General features: G+C 51.1%; 2 protein-coding genes and 1 long non-coding RNA gene across 3 annotated transcripts; 2 read left to right on the forward strand and 1 right to left on the reverse strand.

Moving 5' to 3' along the window:
• The first annotated feature begins 380 nt into the window (after window positions 1-380).
• On the forward strand, window positions 381-2,562 carry HOXB2 (homeobox B2). The gene is made up of 2 exons (XM_032457831.1): window positions 381-923; window positions 1,700-2,562. The coding sequence occupies exons 1-2, from the start codon at window positions 545-547 to the stop codon at window positions 2,371-2,373; spliced, it is 1,053 nt and encodes a 350-aa protein (XP_032313722.1). The 5' UTR covers window positions 381-544; the 3' UTR covers window positions 2,374-2,562.
• A 2,102-nt stretch (window positions 2,563-4,664) lies between these two features.
• LOC116669228 lies at window positions 4,665-10,053 on the reverse strand. Its single transcript, XR_004326568.1, has 3 exons — window positions 9,955-10,053; window positions 5,248-5,344; window positions 4,665-5,064 (listed from the first exon to the last, which is right to left on the reverse strand). It is a non-coding gene; the product is annotated as an uncharacterized LOC116669228 (long non-coding RNA).
• Window positions 10,054-11,658: 1,605 nt separating this feature from the next.
• HOXB1 (homeobox B1) lies at window positions 11,659-13,065 on the forward strand. Its single transcript, XM_006176403.2, has 2 exons — window positions 11,659-12,238; window positions 12,668-13,065. The coding sequence occupies exons 1-2, from the start codon at window positions 11,659-11,661 to the stop codon at window positions 12,994-12,996; spliced, it is 909 nt and encodes a 302-aa protein (XP_006176465.1). The 3' UTR covers window positions 12,997-13,065.
• Window positions 13,066-16,321: the final 3,256 nt, after the last annotated feature.

Below are 16,321 nucleotides of genomic sequence, written 5' to 3' on the forward strand. Positions count from 1 at the left end.
AATCATTAATTTACTCTATTAAATTATTTGGAAAAGAGGAAGAGTTCTCCCTTAGGTTCTCTTGTTTCCCAGGGTTCCAGACCCTCCCATCCTCAGCAGGGGATAAGAGAAAGAGGTTCTTTAGCTATTCTGAAGAAAGGGAGGGACTAGAGAGGGAGTGTAGGACTGGGGGGCTCATGGTGTCCAGGTCATGGTCCTCTAGAGTTTTTGAATCAATTAAAGCAAATAATGCTCTCTGTTTTCCACCAGGCCCAGACAAGCGATTGGCCAAGGCCGGTCCCGTGACCATGAATTCCCTGCAATTTCGCCGGCGTCCTGGGTTTAATAGAGAGAGTCCCCATACGCTTGTATTTATCAGCAATATACAATTATAAAGACCCCAAATTTAAAAAAAAAAGAAAGAAAGAAAGAAAGAAAGAGCAAAATCTTCCCCTCCCCAAATCGCTCCATCACATAAACCTGGGGGGGGCAGGAGGGGGGGTCCCTTCCGATCCTCCCTCCTGACGCCCCCCCCCGCAGGCCCCCTCCCCCACCATTGAAAGCCATGAATTTTGAATTTGAGAGGGAGATTGGGTTTATAAACAGCCAGCCATCGCTCGCCGAGTGTCTGACTTCCTTCCCCGCTGTCTTGGAGACATTTCAAACTTCATCAATCAAGGAGTCGACATTAATTCCTCCTCCTCCTCCTTTCGAGCAAACCTTCCCCAGCCTGCAGCCCGGTGCCTCCACCCTTCAGAGACCCGGGAGCCAAAAGCTAGCCGAAGATGGGCCTGCTCTGCCGCCGCCGCCGCTCCCCGCCGCTCCCCTGGCCCCCGAGTTCCCCTGGATGAAAGAGAAGAAATCCGCCAAGAAACCCAGCCAATCCGCCACGTCTCCCCCGGCCGCCTCCTCCGTCCCGGCCTCCGGGGTCGGATCACCCGCAGGTCGGTAAGCAGGGTAGGGGTGGGGTGAGGGGCAACTAGAAAGAGATGGGGAGAAGGAGTGATGGGGGTGGTAGAAAAGGTGGTGAGCCTTTTGGGGTTCCTTGCCCCCGTCGATTGCAGGGACGAGGAAGCAGACTAGACCCATGGGTTTCAGGCCTGGCCTCTCGCTGCTAGCATTTTATTTTCTTCTACAGCAGATTTTGGAAGCTGGTTGAGGAGGACTTTTTTTTTTTTTTTTTTTTTTTTTTGTGCTAGAAGAAAAGGCTTCGGTTGAGGTTTTCGCCTTTATCTGTGTAGAGGAATGTGTTGTTGCTGGGAATGTGTTGTAATCTGGAAGCAGGAGAAGATTCGGTCCCATCTACTGCAGCTCAAAAGGGGGGTGGAGGGGTTGAAGCTAGGGAGGAAAGGCGAGGAACAATCTTTCTATATGAACCCTCTCCCGAGGCTGAGTTGGAAAGTGACGAATCGAAGGGTCCACTCGGAGGACTTGGGAGGGGGTTCTGAGGTTCTGGGGCGAAAGGGAGCCCTCCTTACCCACTGCGTGGCCCGTCGGCGGCTCTCTGAATGCTTTGCCCTGACCGGGGCCGGGTCTGACAGTGAGAGCGGGGCGGGAAAGAACCGAAGAGCCGAGAGGGAGAGAGAGCAGCTTTGGTAGGCGGGAAGGGCCGGGGATGCTGCTGATACTGTTGGGCGGATGGGGGAGTCTTTATTTCAGCCAAGCTGAGGTTGGGCTGAGGACGCGGCCCGCGTTGACGCCTAGCCTGCTTTCCCTGCAGATGGCCCGGGGCCGCCGGAGGCCGCGGGCGGCGGGGCGCGCAGGCTGCGCACGGCTTACACCAACACGCAGCTGCTCGAACTGGAGAAGGAATTCCACTTCAACAAGTACCTGTGCCGGCCGCGCCGCGTGGAGATCGCGGCCCTGTTGGACCTCACCGAGAGGCAGGTCAAAGTGTGGTTCCAGAATCGTCGCATGAAGCACAAGCGGCAGACGCAGCACCGAGAGCCGCCCGACGGGGAGCCGGCCTGCCCCGCCGCCCCGAAGGACACCAGCGAGCTCGCCGAGGAGCCCTTGGCCAGTCCGGGCCGCCCCTCTGCCTCGCGGGCGGCGCGAGAAGCCTGCTGTCACCCGCCCGAGGTCGCACCGGGGTCCCCGGACCCCGGGCCTTTGGCCGCTGGCGTGGAGGGCGCGGGCGCGCGGATCCCCGGCGGCGCGCTGCGCGGGGCCGGAGGGCGGGAGCCCGAGCCCTTGTCGGAAGACGCCTTCCCGGAGCGGCAGGATTCGCCTGTCCTGCCCGACCTCAACTTCTTCGCGGCCGACTCCTGTCTCCAGCTGTCAGGGGGCCTCTCCCCCAGCCTCCAGGGCTCGCTCGAAAGCCTGGTTCCCTTTTCCGAGGAAGAGCTGGACTTCTTCACCAGCACCCTCTGTGCCATCGACCTGAAGTTCCCCTAATAACCCGCTTCTTCCCCCATGGCCCTCGACCCCAGCCCTCTTCAGCTGCCTATGGGAAACCCGAGGATCCCCCTCCCCAAGCCGTATAGACTCCTTTATCTGTTTTGCTAAAATTCAGGTATTACTGAATTAGCATTTAATCCACTTCTTTTCTTCTCTCTCTAAAATATTGGGCACTCGGGCATTTTTTAAAAAAAAATCACACAGAAAAATTCCGTTTGGTAAAGTCCTTCCAACGAAATCTCAGGAATAATTAAACTTTAGGGGGGCTTTCTTAAAAAGAACTAGAGGAACCTATTTTCCTCTCTCTCTTTTTTTTTTTTTTTAAGTTTTAGACCGTAGATTATTTATTGAAATTCTTTAATAATAGGAAAAGGGGAAAGTATTTATTGTACATTATTTTCATAGATTAAATAAATGTCTTTATAATACAAAAACGAATAAGTGTTTGTGTTGGGACCCAGCCCCTATCCCCTGTACCCTCTAAGGCCGGTCCTCACTCCCTCAGGGCCAGTGCCAGGTTTGTCTGGCCCTGGGCGGGCTAAGTCCGGATGGTACAAAAGGAGCCCTATTTGGCCTCCCGCTTCTCCACCCGCAGCTCTGAGAAGAGTGGGGGTGTTGCTGCCACCCCCTAACAGAGGGCCTTTGGCCCTGCTTAGAAATAAAGGTGGAGGAGAGAGTGTGTTGCTAACTGAAGAGGATGCAAGGAGAGGAGGCCTCGGGGACAAGTTTTGGAGTCCTGGAGAGAGGCGCGGAGGTTCACCTGGATTGGGAGCGGTGCCAGGGTTTCCTAGGCTTCTCGCCTCGGTGCCCTAAGAGGGGTGGAAGGGCTTTTTCCAGAATGCAGGTTCCTGGGGACCCGAAGCCTGGGAGCATAGGCAGGGCCAAGGAGTGGAGAGAAGTGGATTGGAGTCAGGGGTTTTCTGAGGAAGCAGGGCCCATACCCAGGGATGGTAACTGGGCTCCAAGTAGTCAAGGAGCCCGACTGGAAAATGTAGCGGGACGAACGCCAGCGCTCTTCAGGCTCCGCAGACACCCTAGGGCTCCTGGGTTTGGGAGGAGGGTCCGAGGAGATGCTGAGAACAAGCCTGGAGAGCCTGGGCAGCGTTGGGAGGTTCTTGGCCTGCAGGGAGCGAAGGAGGAGCGAGGAGAGCGGGAGGGAGACAGGGAAGCAAGGAAGATGCTCAAAATGGCGCTGGGGCCGGGCGGCAGGGAGGGCGAAGGAAGAGACTGTGGCCGCCATGACAGCCGCCTAGGGATGCGCAGGGTCCAGCCCCAGGGATCGTTCACGCACCCACCTTCACCTGTCCGGATCATCCGCGTGCCAGTGAAGAAAGGGAGCCAGAGAGCATCCTTTTAGTTTTCATTTTGTTTTAAAAATGAGCCCAATGGATGCTGAGGACGCGAGATGGACCGAGAGTCTGTGAGAGGTTGGGATTGGGAGGGGGTGAGCCGCAGGTCTCGCAGGCCTGGGTCTGCCTTGCCGAATCTGACTTTTGAGCCTCCGCTCTGGGATTTGAAGCTCGGCCAGAGCTTTCTCCAAATGCAGACCTACCTGTCTTTGCCAACAACTTCATTTGCCATCTCCTATCCCCCACCACACCTTGCCCGGCTGCTTGCAAACCCGGTAAGCGAAAAGCAAGGATCGATCTCCCCATCTGCCTCCGCGTTTGTTCCGAGGAACGTGGAGATTTAAAGGGCCCTGGAAAGCCATCCATCCTCCTTAGGTTTATTTAATATTTCTCCGGCTCAGAAACAGACACCGCCAGGCTACCTCCCCAGCAGCTGCTGCCATTATTTAAAGGCAGTTTATTTCCCGGGCCTCCCAGACTTTCCCCTGGACCAGCAGGACCGGGACTTGAAGTACTAGGCTCTGAGAGGCAAGAACTGTCTAGGAAAAGCCAGGAGCCAACATAGGTCGTGACACATAGGACTAGACAGGCCCTTGCAATTTTTTTCACCTGGTCCCTCAGTGTGGGAGGTACACACATCTTACTCAGCTGGAATTTAATCCCTTAAACTGTCTTAATATAGAATTCATCTCCTGCATTAAATAATCTTATGTCATGTTAAATTGCACTTATTTCTCTCATAAATATATTAATATAGAACAATTAGATGTGTTATTATAATAATATCGTGTATCTTAGTTTATTTTCCCTCATAAAATATATAGGTATGAAATAAATTCAATATATTAAAGTAATAATACACAGCTTATTGGCTTATGTGTTTATTTTCCCCATAAATAAATGAATATACAATATATTAAAACCACACTGTACATCTCATTGGGCTGTGTGTTTATTTCTCCATAAAATATGCCCATAGGCAGTGTTTAACACCTTAAAAATCACAGCACATAGCCATGTCTACACCCACAAAATAAAACAGACATTTCAGCTGGGGCTTTGATGTCCACGGACAGCCAAACTAGATAATTTGGTCTAATTAAAAATGCTCTTTCAGCTTGTAACAAAGATCAAGAATACCAGAAGGATCTTGCTAATTGCCCACCTTCCAGCTTTCTTTGGTCAAAAGGAGAACACCTTTCATCAATGCCAAAGATGCAGGATCTGCTCTGCTGGAGAGAATTCACATCCTGGGATCATGGCCTGGTCCGCAATTCACAGGGGCGTCTCCATTTCTCTAAAAGCCTGCTGTTCCAGGAACCAGCAGCATTAGCACCAGCTGCAGGCCAGTTAGAAATGCAGAATCTTAGGCCCCACTCCAAGCCTACTGAATCAAAATCTCAATTTAGCTGATCCCCAAGTAATTTATATGCACATTAAAGTTTGAGAAGTACTGCTGGGTCATAGTGCCACCTTGCTTCCTGCCTTTCTCCCATGCTTAAGAAGTTTTGACCCACTTTACCTGGTCACTGCCTTCCAGTCCTCCGCAACACAGACCAGTGGCCCAAGGGCATGGAATTTCAACTCCTGCTTGAGGCTGCATCATTCCTGATTCTTTCCTGTCAAAGTGAGTGGGGGATCAGGACGATCCAGCCAAAGTCTCAGTCTACCTGTTTAGATCTAGATATTTTGTATTTCCTGAGGGTGAGAAGCAACTGATCTGATCCAGGGAACCAGGAGGCCCAGCATTTCCCTTGGCTGATTATTAGAGAAGAGTTGGAAATCTTTTTACAGGCAACACAGAGCTTTTCTCTCTCTCTCTCTCTCTCCTTTCCCATGTTCTCAAAATTCACTGCCTCTGATGCCACCATAGCAGAACAAAGAGTCAAGGCATTTCCAAAAGGAAGTGACTCCTGTTTTCAATCTCATCCAATTTCAAATTCAAAGGAATGTCTGGCAATTTGGGATTCATAAACGACTGGGATTCAGGATGTCTGTATTCCAAATTAGCTCCTTTTCCTTGTTTCATCTCTAGGGTCATCCTCTTTAACCTAAGTTTTCCAGGCTGGCTCTGGAGAAGGAAGAAGAGGAGGGGTTGTCAGATAAGGCAGCAGACCCCTCAGTGATGACAGGTTAGAGGGCAATGCCAGGTGGCTGCACTCACTTATCCTATCCTGATCTGGGCAGGGCTCCTCTTGAGTGGTCTGTAGCACTCAAACTGGCTGTGGTTGGAGTGGGAAGGTTTCAGTGCAGTCCTGAAAGCTCCCGGTCAGTCTGCCCTACTCTTGGTGAGTCATTCTTTTAAGAAGAATGATTCATTAATATGGTAAAAGCAAAAGACCATTAGATTGAGGAATTACTTGCAATCACGATAACCCTGAGTCATTAAAAAAATTTTTAACTTATGCCTGGATAAGTCCCTTCGCCTTCCTAGACCTCAGTTTCTCCAACTGTAAAATAAATGGAAGAACTAAATGGCCCTAATGTCCTCTGCATCAATATATGCCAAAAGTCTATCCATCAGTCTTCACAAACAAAATAGTAAATATTTATTGGTTGTGGTGTCATGTGCTTTTAAATGGAGGTGGTGACTCTTGATGTTCAGTAATAACCCACCTCCCAAGTATCTGGTAGAACCATTTTAACAAACTTTAATTTGTATCTTTACTCCGACAATCATGCCCCAATCATTATTTAAGCAGAGTCAATTTACAATGTGTTAATTTCTGGTGTACAGCATGGTGATTCATTTATACACACACACACACACACACACACACATATATATATATTCCTTTTCATATTCTTTTTCATTATAGGCCATTACAAGTTATTGAATATAGTTCCCTGTGCTATATAGTAGGACCTTGTTGTTTATCTATTTTATATGTGGTAGCCAGTATCTACAAATCTCAAAGGGGGAGAAATCTTTTCAATGAGCATGTGACTGGGTGTAGTGCTGTGTGCCAGGTGTCAGGTATTCAATAAATATGAGTATTAAGAAGTGTCCTAGCCAAGTTTTCCTCTGGCTTTCATTCTCTGCCACCTTCCCCAACATTTGGTTATGTTCACTCTTGTTTGAAAAAGAGTAGGACATTTTATATAAAAAGAGCCATCAAACTTCTTCTTTAGACTTTAAAAGTCCCCTGTAGTCAGGTTTATCTGGTTGCTGAGTTGAGCATAGGTACAAATTCTGGGCCTCCCTTAACAGCTCTGCTGAATCCCCTGCCCACCTGTCCCCTAAATCTCTGACAAACACTCAGTGGCCCAGCTGCCCCCACTGTACATCTTCCTGAAATGTGCTCTATCAAATACATGTCCTCAGTTTGCAGAAAGTAGACTCAAAGGTCCCACATCATCCCCTTCACCTGTTGTGGCTTATGTGGCCCAAATCCTCCACTGACTTCTCCAGCCCATCTCTGCCCTCCTGTCCCCCAGCCCCTCCACACTCAGTGTTGAGGCAGATATTTAGTGCCTGAAGGCGATCTAACACACTGCTTCCTCCTCTGAGGGGAGTCAACAGTGAAAGAGCCCTCCTAAAACCTTCCCTAATTCTCAACCGCTGCAGAAAAATCACAGTTCATGTAGTCACTTAGTTACAAATTCAGCTTGATCAGTGTTCGGTGAGGTTTCCAAAATGTGGATAGTTTGGCCACAGCTACCATACCTGGATAAACCTAATTAAGAAGAAAATTATTTCAATGCTTTGTGTCACTTTAATCTTTCCTTTTAGAAAAATCCTAATTCTCTGACTTACTTTTCACTCCAGATGAAAGTTTACGTCTGTTTCTGACATCCCAGGAGTCAGGTTCAACGCCTAGCCCTAGGACAGTTTCTAAGCTAAATCCTTCAAGGGAGGAGAGACAATATCCTCCCTAGAAAACTCTGCCCAAATATTTGGAAGATCAGGAAGTTCTTGCTAACACACAACCTCAAACCTTTCTGCTACAGTTTTAATCATTTGGGTTCTTTATAGATTGTATAATACTAGGCTTTACTTAAAAAAAAAAAAAAAACTCTTCAGTTCAGAAAAAAATCCTTTGCCTAAACAAAGCCAACCTTCTGACTTCTCAATGAAATTTGCATATGATAAAGTACATATTGTATAGTAAATGGTGATGTTCCATAAAATATAGCACATATGCTCTTTTCCTATCACATATTTCCATATTTAATATGCTAGTTATATTAAAAACAGGAGACTGACTCATACTATTTCAGAATATGCATGTAATGATAATATCACACATTTATAGAGTTCTCTATGGTTTATATTTTCTTATTTGCTTTAATTCTACTAACAATGCAGGGAAGTAAGTAGTATTAAACCCATTCTTTTTCTCTGAGGCTGAATCTCATAGAAACCAGGAAATTTGTCCAGGGTTATAATGCTAAGAAATGGCCAAGCAAGGATTTGAACCCAAGTATTCTGGCCCCCAAGCCAGCAGTGTTCCCATTAGGATATGCACCACTCATAGTCCATGGTTTTCAACCAGATTTGTGACAATTTAATTAACCTGCATTAAAAGAAACACCACTGAATTCAGATTCCATCCTCCCCACAAACAGCAACAAGAAACCATCTCTATTATAGAGAAAAAATGATAACCTTGAATATCCTTTTACTTCTTAAGTTCCAATCTTTGATCTTGGGTTTTAGCCTCCGGGATCTGGGCTGGGGAGAGCAGGCAGAGAGGCACTTAAGGGCCTAAGGAAGGAACTGTTCATAATGCTCCTGCCAACACCCAGCTAAAGCAGCTTCCTCCTTAGAAAAGTCCAGAATCATGTGTAAACTCCTAACACACTCTCATTCTGATTAGAATGGTCCCCCTGCCTGCATCCTTAGTGCTATAATGACCAGCACCTCTCAAAGATAACTTCAGTTCTAAACATGCCTGTGTTCTCCTTGCTCTCCTATCTGTCTAAATAGATGATGTAAAAGAAGAAATCAACTATCTTTCGCTTTGGTGTTGGGTCCACCCAGACCTTCGCTGGTGAATTTCACGTGGTCAGCCAGAAAATCCTATACACTATAGGTTACTCCAGATGTGGACTGCTTTTCTTTATTTGTTTGTTTTGTTTTGCACTCAGCTGTGGGCTTAGCAAGGAATCCAAGTTCCATAGACTTTCTCCTCAGGCCAGAGGCCAGTGAAGTTTTTGTTGTTGTTGTTGTTTTTTAAGGGGGAAGAGACTTGGGAACACAGGGAGCCAAGCGGCTTTTTCTCTCAGTCCTTTCTGCTGGGGCTGGGAGAGCCAGCAGGAAAGCGGAAAAGTTTTCATCTTTCTGCTACAGCAGACGAGGTAGCAAGGCTGAGGGATGGATTGGAGAGCATAGTGAATTTGGAGAGCTGAGGCCAAAGCAATCACTGCACTTGACAGTATAACTTGAGGCACTTTTGCTCCGCCCCTTTCCGGCTCCTCACTCTGATACACTATTGGTGACTTTAGCTGTTACTGGAGAGACTGCATTTCCCCAACTCCCAGAATGATTTCTGCTCCTTTATTACACTGATTTGAAATTTATTTCCTTCTTTAGACCTCCAATTGTTCCCTTAATTAGGAGGGTGAGGGATGAGATGAGGGGGTTCTTACTGGGTTGAGGGAAAGGTGGAAAGTGGAGTCTGGAGTCTCTTAGAAGCAAGGCAGCCAGGTCAGATATGGGCTTAGCTCAGGTTTGGGGTTAAAAGAGAAACCCTTGTTCCTTACACCCTTCTTCTCCAAAGGCCTCTGTGGAAAACATCTTAAAGTGAGAGGGAAACAGCGGGAGCATTTACGAACCCAGAAAGGGGAAACAGAAAGAAATGCCTGCTCTCACCTCAACACTCTTTTTCTCTTCAACTCCTCTGCAGCACCCCCCACCCCCCCCATCTCAACTCTTCGTTCCTTTGTTCGCCCTCATCCCTCTGCAGTGGTGATTCTCTCACCCTGCCCCCTCCCATCTCTCTTAAAGGAGTTGCCAGCTGGTCCCCTTCCCCCAACTTGTCCTGCTCTGAAGCAAGGTCTGAAGCAGAGCATACGTGAGAGAGGGAGGGAGGCGGGGGTCCAGTGAAATGCTCTGAGCTCTTTCAGAGTTGGGGTCTAAGCAAGGCTCAGAGTTATTAAGACAAGAGAAAGGCAGTGTGATTCTGGTGCTCAAGATAGAAGGTACAGGCCTGGGAAACAGAAAGAGGGAGCCACACAGAGCCTGAGAGACAACTTTGGCCCTCCTTGCAGAGGGATGAGTACTCACCCTGCCCTTTTAGAGGCGGGGAAACCTGAGAAGTTTTCAGGGTCCTCGCAGGACCAGTCCCACCTGCTTCCCCTTCCTCTCCGCAGCTCAGTTGTTTACAGAGATCCTCCCCTGAACTCTTGCCCTCCTGGACTTGCCCTAGCCCCGGCCCCAGGCCTCCGGCCAGGCAGACACCCTGACAGGTTACAAATGAGCGTGGGTGTTAGATTGCGCCAAGCTCTTGTCCTCGGAGTCTGGAGGAGGAGAATCAATGGGCTTTACCTAAGAGCTTCCCTTCCAGTTCCATCCCCGCCTGAACAGAGTGAAGGAGTCACTTCCTGTTCCCCTCCCCTCCCTCAACCCTAACTCAACAGACACCCAGAGCAGAAAGGGGTCAGACTCCACTCCTGAGCCTCAGGACCTCCACACTGAATTTCCTATTCTCTAAGCAAACTCCTTTTAAATATTTTAGAAAGTTTGTCAGAAATTTGAGTAATTTTTAAGCTGTAATTGGTATTGAATTTATGGATTTGAGGCTTGGGATTTTTAGGGGGGAATGGGGTAGGAGGGAACCGGAAGAATGCACTACACTAGTTTTAAACACTTCAGAGAGAGAATAAAAATTTCCTCTTCTTCACCTGTAAGTAAACATCACCTAGCTCTGTGCTCATTGTGGCTCTCTGGAGAAATACGGGGAGTTATGTGAGTCTGAGTGAGCGAGCCAGCTATAGAGCTCTGGATGGCTAGAGAGAGGATAAATACATCCAGAGAGATGAGTTGATGGATAGGTAAGGAAAGAGTATAAATATGGAGAGAGATGGACGAACGGAGAGATAGATTGAGACAGAGAGAATATAAAGAGAAGCTGAGGGAGAGAAATGGATGTGTGAATGAGGAGAGAGTGGTTATGCCGAGAGATGGAGAGAGAAATAGGGCATTTCTCATCCTCCTCTCCACATTTCTGTCAGCTTGTCTTGCTCCCTGAAATGCCAGTGTCCCACCCCTCACTTAATGCATCCTTCCCCTGGGGATTCTAGACCCTGCCTCACACCCTTAGGCATTTTTGCAACCCCTTCCTTCACAGTCATCCATTTGGCCCCAGATAACATACCTCACCCAGCTGTCCTAGCCCATCACCCCAAGACAAATTGGGAGAAAGAAACTCAGAATGGGAGTTCTGGGCAAAGGCTAGATTCCCCATCTCCTGGTCTACAGATTTGGGGGGACAGCTCCTTTGGGTGGGTGGTGGGAAGAATGAAGGGCAGCTGGGTTGAATTTGTCCAAATCTAATAACCCAGGAGCCTATTGAAGGCCTAGGGGGTTGGGAGGGGAGGAAAGTCTTGAATATTCCTCTAACTTTTCCCCCCCTCTCCCTCTGGTCCCTTCTTTCCAAAAGTCTTTGAAGAAAGATGTTTTTGACGCTTCCACGTCACCCTCAGATGGATGGGCTGCGGGTGATTGAAGTGTCTTTGTCATGCTAATGATTGGGGGGTGATGGATGGGCGCTGGGGCTGCCAAACTCTGGCCCGCTGCGCCCATTGGCCTGGGAGAGATCACATGCGCCCCTCCACCCCCACTCCCTACCCCCTTCCTGGGGGAGCCCCGGCCCAGGCGAGCTGGGCTAGGCCATGGATGCAAGCTTCAGCACTGTGACATACTGCCGAAAGGTTGTAGGGCAAGAGGGTGTCTCCCCGAAACGGGCCGACCCTCCAGCGGCCTCGACGCATGGACTATAATAGGATGAACTCCTTCCTAGAGTACCCACTCTGTAACAGGGGACCCAGCGCCTACAGCACCCACAGCGCCCCTACCTCCTTCCCCACCAGCTCGGCTCCGGCTGTTGACAGCTATGCAGGCGAGGCCCGCTACAGCGGCGGGGGGCTGCCCAGCCCCTCACTCCAGCAGAGCTCAGGCTATCCGGCCCAGCCGCCGCCGTCGGCATTGGGGGTGCCTTTCCCCAGCTCCTCGACCTCGGGGTACACCCCAGCTGCCTGCAACCCCAGCTATGGGCCTTCTCAGTACTACCCTCTGGGCCAGCCGGAAGGAGATGGGGGTTATTTTCATCCTTCAAGCTATGGGGTCCAGTTAGGGGGCTTGTCTGACAGCTATGGAACCGGTGGAGTGGGCCCTGGGCCGTTTCCTCCACCACAGCCCCCGTACGGGGCCGAGCAGACAGCGAGCTTTGCACCAGCCTATGCTGATCTCCTCTCCGAGGACAAGGAATCGCCCTGCGTGTCAGAAACCAGCACCCCCACAGCCCGGACCTTCGACTGGATGAAGGTTAAGAGGAACCCACCCAAGACAGGTAGGGCTCAGGCGTGGCCCCCCTCCCCGGAGCTCAGAGCAGCTCTGCTGCTTCTGCACTGAGGTGTCCTGGGTCTGGGCTGGGTTCCTCTCTCTGAGCTGCCCTGGTAGAGGCAGGTAAGAGCTCTCCACCCAGTCTCAGGTCAGGTGGGGTCTCCCTATCCAGAGTGCCCGGTTACCCTAAAGAGTAAGTCTCCACACACACCCCCAGCTTCCTGATCTATGCGCTCAGGACCTGGTGTGCGTTGGAGGGATGGGGGATGGGAATGTGGGGAGGTTGCTGCAGATTTGGAGATCACCTGGAGGGGTGCCTGGTGATCCACGGGAATTTTAAGAGCTGAAGTTGGACAGAACGGTGAATAGGGGGAGGGGAGAGGAGGGAGAAAGAGGTGAGAGAACTGACGTGGCCCTTCTCCCGCCCCGCCCCTAGCGAAGGTGTCCGAGTTGGGCCTGGGCGCACCAGGTGGCCTCCGCACCAACTTCACCACGCGGCAGCTGACCGAGCTGGAGAAGGAGTTCCATTTCAACAAGTACCTGAGCCGGGCCCGGAGGGTGGAGATCGCCGCCACCCTGGAGCTCAATGAGACGCAGGTCAAAATTTGGTTCCAGAACAGGCGCATGAAGCAGAAGAAGCGTGAGCGGGAGGGAGGCCGGTTGCCCCTAGCCCCTCCAGGTTGTCCCAGGGAGGCGGCTGGAGACGCCTCCGACCAGTCCACGTGCACCTCCCCGGAAGCCTCGCCCAGCTCCGTCACCTCCTGAACCAAACGTCCCAACCGACGGGGCTCCCCAGCACCAGAGCCCTGCCGTCCAGCCCTCTCCTCTGCTCTCCCTAATCCCGGCCTGCCTCGGCTTCACTACTCAGGCCATCCTCACCGAGGCTGGGGCGCCAATTTAGAACTGCCTTTGCAGGGAACAGGGAAACATTTTTCTCCAGTCTGGGCAGGGTGCTGATGGCTGGGGGCCGTACATGACTAGAGGCCTGAGAGACACCGCACCTGTCAAATGTGGAGGGAAGGGCTTCCCTCTGCCTTTGATCAGGGGATCCGCAGGTGGGTGGGGTGGGAGCAAGCCCCAGCCTCCCGGCTTCTCCTTTCCCTTCCAATTTCGACTGGTTCAGTTCAGTGCCTTTGAGCTGTGAGGACTCTCCTCACGCACTCCTATCTTAATTCCCCCTTCTCCACCCAGGATGGAGAGAAGACCTTGATGTCTCTTGTGTGGGAGGTGTTTGGGTGTAGGCAGATTACCAATGCTTAATCTCGCTAGTCGCCACAGACCTTACAATAGCACCAGCTGCCTTGTGACAGACCAAAAAGCGCCCCCCCATCTAACCCCATTAACCCCTCCAGGCACATTTGTATTGCACTAATGCAGCCTCCAGAGGTTGTTTTCTGAGACCTGCTTCCTCCCACCAGCGACCTCATCTCTAAGCTACCAAAGTGTTTTGGAACTTGGTACTTCAGAGACTTCTGGAATGTTGTTTGAGGCCTGCCCCCAGCAAGCCTCTACCAGGAAGGCGCAGGCACGCCCCCACTAGTTCCTCCCCTATTTATTGTCTCCCAGAAAAGCCAGGCCCCTCCTCCCCATCTCCTCCCCTTCCCCTGGGGCAGCCCAGGAGGCCCAGGTGCAGTGAGAGCTCCTACCAGCTGCAAGCATTTCTCTGAACCTTGGAGACAGTGGAGGGACCACTCTTTCTGGAAACCTGAGCCCCAAGCAACCAGGTTCTCTCTGTACCTTCAACTACCTCATTTCAATAAAGTCTGTGTTCTCCCCTCTTCCCGCCTGCTTTTGCTCTTCTACCCAGGGGTACAGGAGGCTTCATACTCCAAGATCCCTGGGGGAGAGGTGAGGAAAGAGTTGGCCCAGGCTGGTGGGTCTGGCAGGAGCTGAGTTTTAAGATTTCAGCTAGATAAAGGGAAGGACTTAACTGGGTGGGGCCTAAGCAGAACTGGGCCCCAGGTTTCCAGGTCTGACCCTGGTCAGTCCTCGGTCATTGGAGGAACATGGCAAAGACCTGGAGGGAAAAGGTGGTGGGGAGGAAACAGTTCTGAAAGGGTCCTGGAAGGAAGGCAGGAAAGGAGAACGACCGATCTGTTTGGAGAGAACAGAACAGGGTGTGAAAACAGGAGGAAGTGCAGGGGAAGGCGAAGGGCTCTCTACCCCGTCCCTCTCCTGCCCCTCCCCGCCCCCGCCCAGAGCAAGGCCTGGCCTAGAGTGATACTCGGCGAATACTTGCAGAAGGAGCGAAGCGGGATGGGGAGGCTGTGTAACGTGCCCCTCCCCGGCGATTCTTGCTCAAAGAAAATCGGAGGAGATGGGTCGTCAACAAACAAGATTGACACCTGGGTTACCCCCTCCATTCCCGCCACCCCGCCCAGCGCCCTTCCACCCGCTGGGGACGTCGGGGGCGGAGGGGGCGGCTCAGGGCTGGGAGACTCCGGCCGCAGCCCCAGCCGCCGCCTGCGAAGGCTGTCCACCCGGTTCAAGGCGACCGCCCGGGTCTTTGGCCCTGGACGGCGGGGACGGGGCCGCGAAAAGGCCGAGGGGGCGGCAAGGTGCGGGGAAGGAAGGGCAGTCGCAGGAGGGGGCGGGACGGGGCGCAGAGGGCTGGGGTGGGCGGAGGAGGCCGAGGTAAATCGCAGTCCCGCGCTGACCTTTTTACCTCGAAGCGCCCCCGGGCTTTCCAAACAAGCCGACAGCGCGCCCGCGGGGGCAGCTATTGTCTGCTGGCGGGTCCCACTGACAAATCTTTGGTTGGCGGAGGCGGGGGGCCTGGCTCAGGCAGCACCGCGACGGCTGCCAAACCAACTGCGCTCTCTCGCCCCGCAGTGCCATCGAGAGGGCGCGGGCCTGCGGGCTCCGGCCCCGGTTTACTGATTCCGGTGACCCAGGGAGCCCCAGTGCCCTGGAGCCAGGACAGCTGGAGGCGGGCAGCAGGACCAAGGGGGCAGCTAATCCACTCTATCTATTGAATCCTTGACCTCTCAAAGGAAGACAGGAAGCGAAAAGGACTAAAAGTATATGCACGAAATGCTGAGCATTTGCTTCCTAATGAAATTGGCGCTATTACAGGAAAGGCAACGTTATCAATAATTGCACAGCCCAGCTGGAGAGATAGTGTGTTGCAAGAGGAAGCCCAGCTTTCCTAGAGGCTGTCTTGCCCTCTGTCTTTAAAAAAAAAAAAAAAAAAAAAAAAATCTATTAACTGCTTTTCTACATTTAATTGAAATTGCCACCAAGGTTGGCTTCCTCAAAGGGGTCACCTTGACAGAGGGGACAGAGCAAGTGTCTGTGGAAACAAAACTGGTAGAGCCTTCTTGTAGGGTGTATTTCTGGATCCTGCAACCTTTGGACCAGTGGGCAGGAAATCTGGGAGGAGGCAGGAGCTTTGGTTAGAGCAGGACTCCAAGGATGGTGAAGCTGGGCCTCATATTGGGGCTGACAGGGGAGGCTGGTCCATTTGGTTTTTGGTCACAGCATAAGGAACCATCAGAGTCCCCCAGGGAGGGGTGAGGGGCTCATCAATCCTCTTTTAATAGAGGGGCAGCTCAAAATAATCCACAATACATCTAAGGCCCCCATCTCCTTTGATCCTAACCCCTTTTCCATTTTGTGCTCTCCAAAAATCCCACTTATTTGAGGCCCCTGACTGGTCTATACAGAAGGCATTTATTTGCAGAAAGAAAAGCACACTGTATTTTCCTATCATAAACTACAAAGGGAAGGTTGGTAAAAACAAACAAACCAAAACATAGCATTAAACTTTTCCAAATAGATGCCAAACTGCTTCACTCATAGACTCCTCCGTGCCTTTGAGATTGGTGGTTTTTCTCATAGCCCTTGAGAGGACAAAGGGAATTATATTTCCCAGAAGATCTGAAAGTATATTTTCTGTAAAATTTAAAGCCCTCCACTCCAACACCTCCATTTACCAGATCTCCAAAAAGTCTCCTGTTCTGAAAATAAAGATCCTAAAAGAGAGATTTTTTTGCCCCTTGATTCTTCATAGGAGGGAGAACTCAGGTTGAAAGTTTGTCAGTTTCTGAGGCGCAGCTCCTGGCCCCTCCCACCCGTGGGGGGGGAGCAA

The sequence above is a fragment of the Camelus ferus genome, chromosome 16 (genome assembly GCF_009834535.1).
Source record: "Camelus ferus isolate YT-003-E chromosome 16, BCGSAC_Cfer_1.0, whole genome shotgun sequence".
Classification (NCBI taxonomy): domain Eukaryota; kingdom Metazoa; phylum Chordata; class Mammalia; order Artiodactyla; family Camelidae; genus Camelus; species Camelus ferus.

Bases quoted from the DNA above. Each gene is read 5' to 3' on its own strand.
- HOXB2 (XM_032457831.1), top strand. From the start codon at position 545: ATGAATTTTGAATTTGAGAGGGAGATTGGGTTTATAAACAGCCAGCCA. The intron at 924-1,699 runs GTCGGTAAGCAG...CTTTCCCTGCAG, and splicing joins CGGGGTCGGATCACCCGCAG to ATGGCCCGGGGCCGCCGGAG.
- HOXB1 (XM_006176403.2), top strand. From the start codon at position 11,659: ATGGACTATAATAGGATGAACTCCTTCCTAGAGTACCCACTCTGTAAC. The intron at 12,239-12,667 runs GTAGGGCTCAGG...CCCCGCCCCTAG, and splicing joins GAGGAACCCACCCAAGACAG to CGAAGGTGTCCGAGTTGGGC.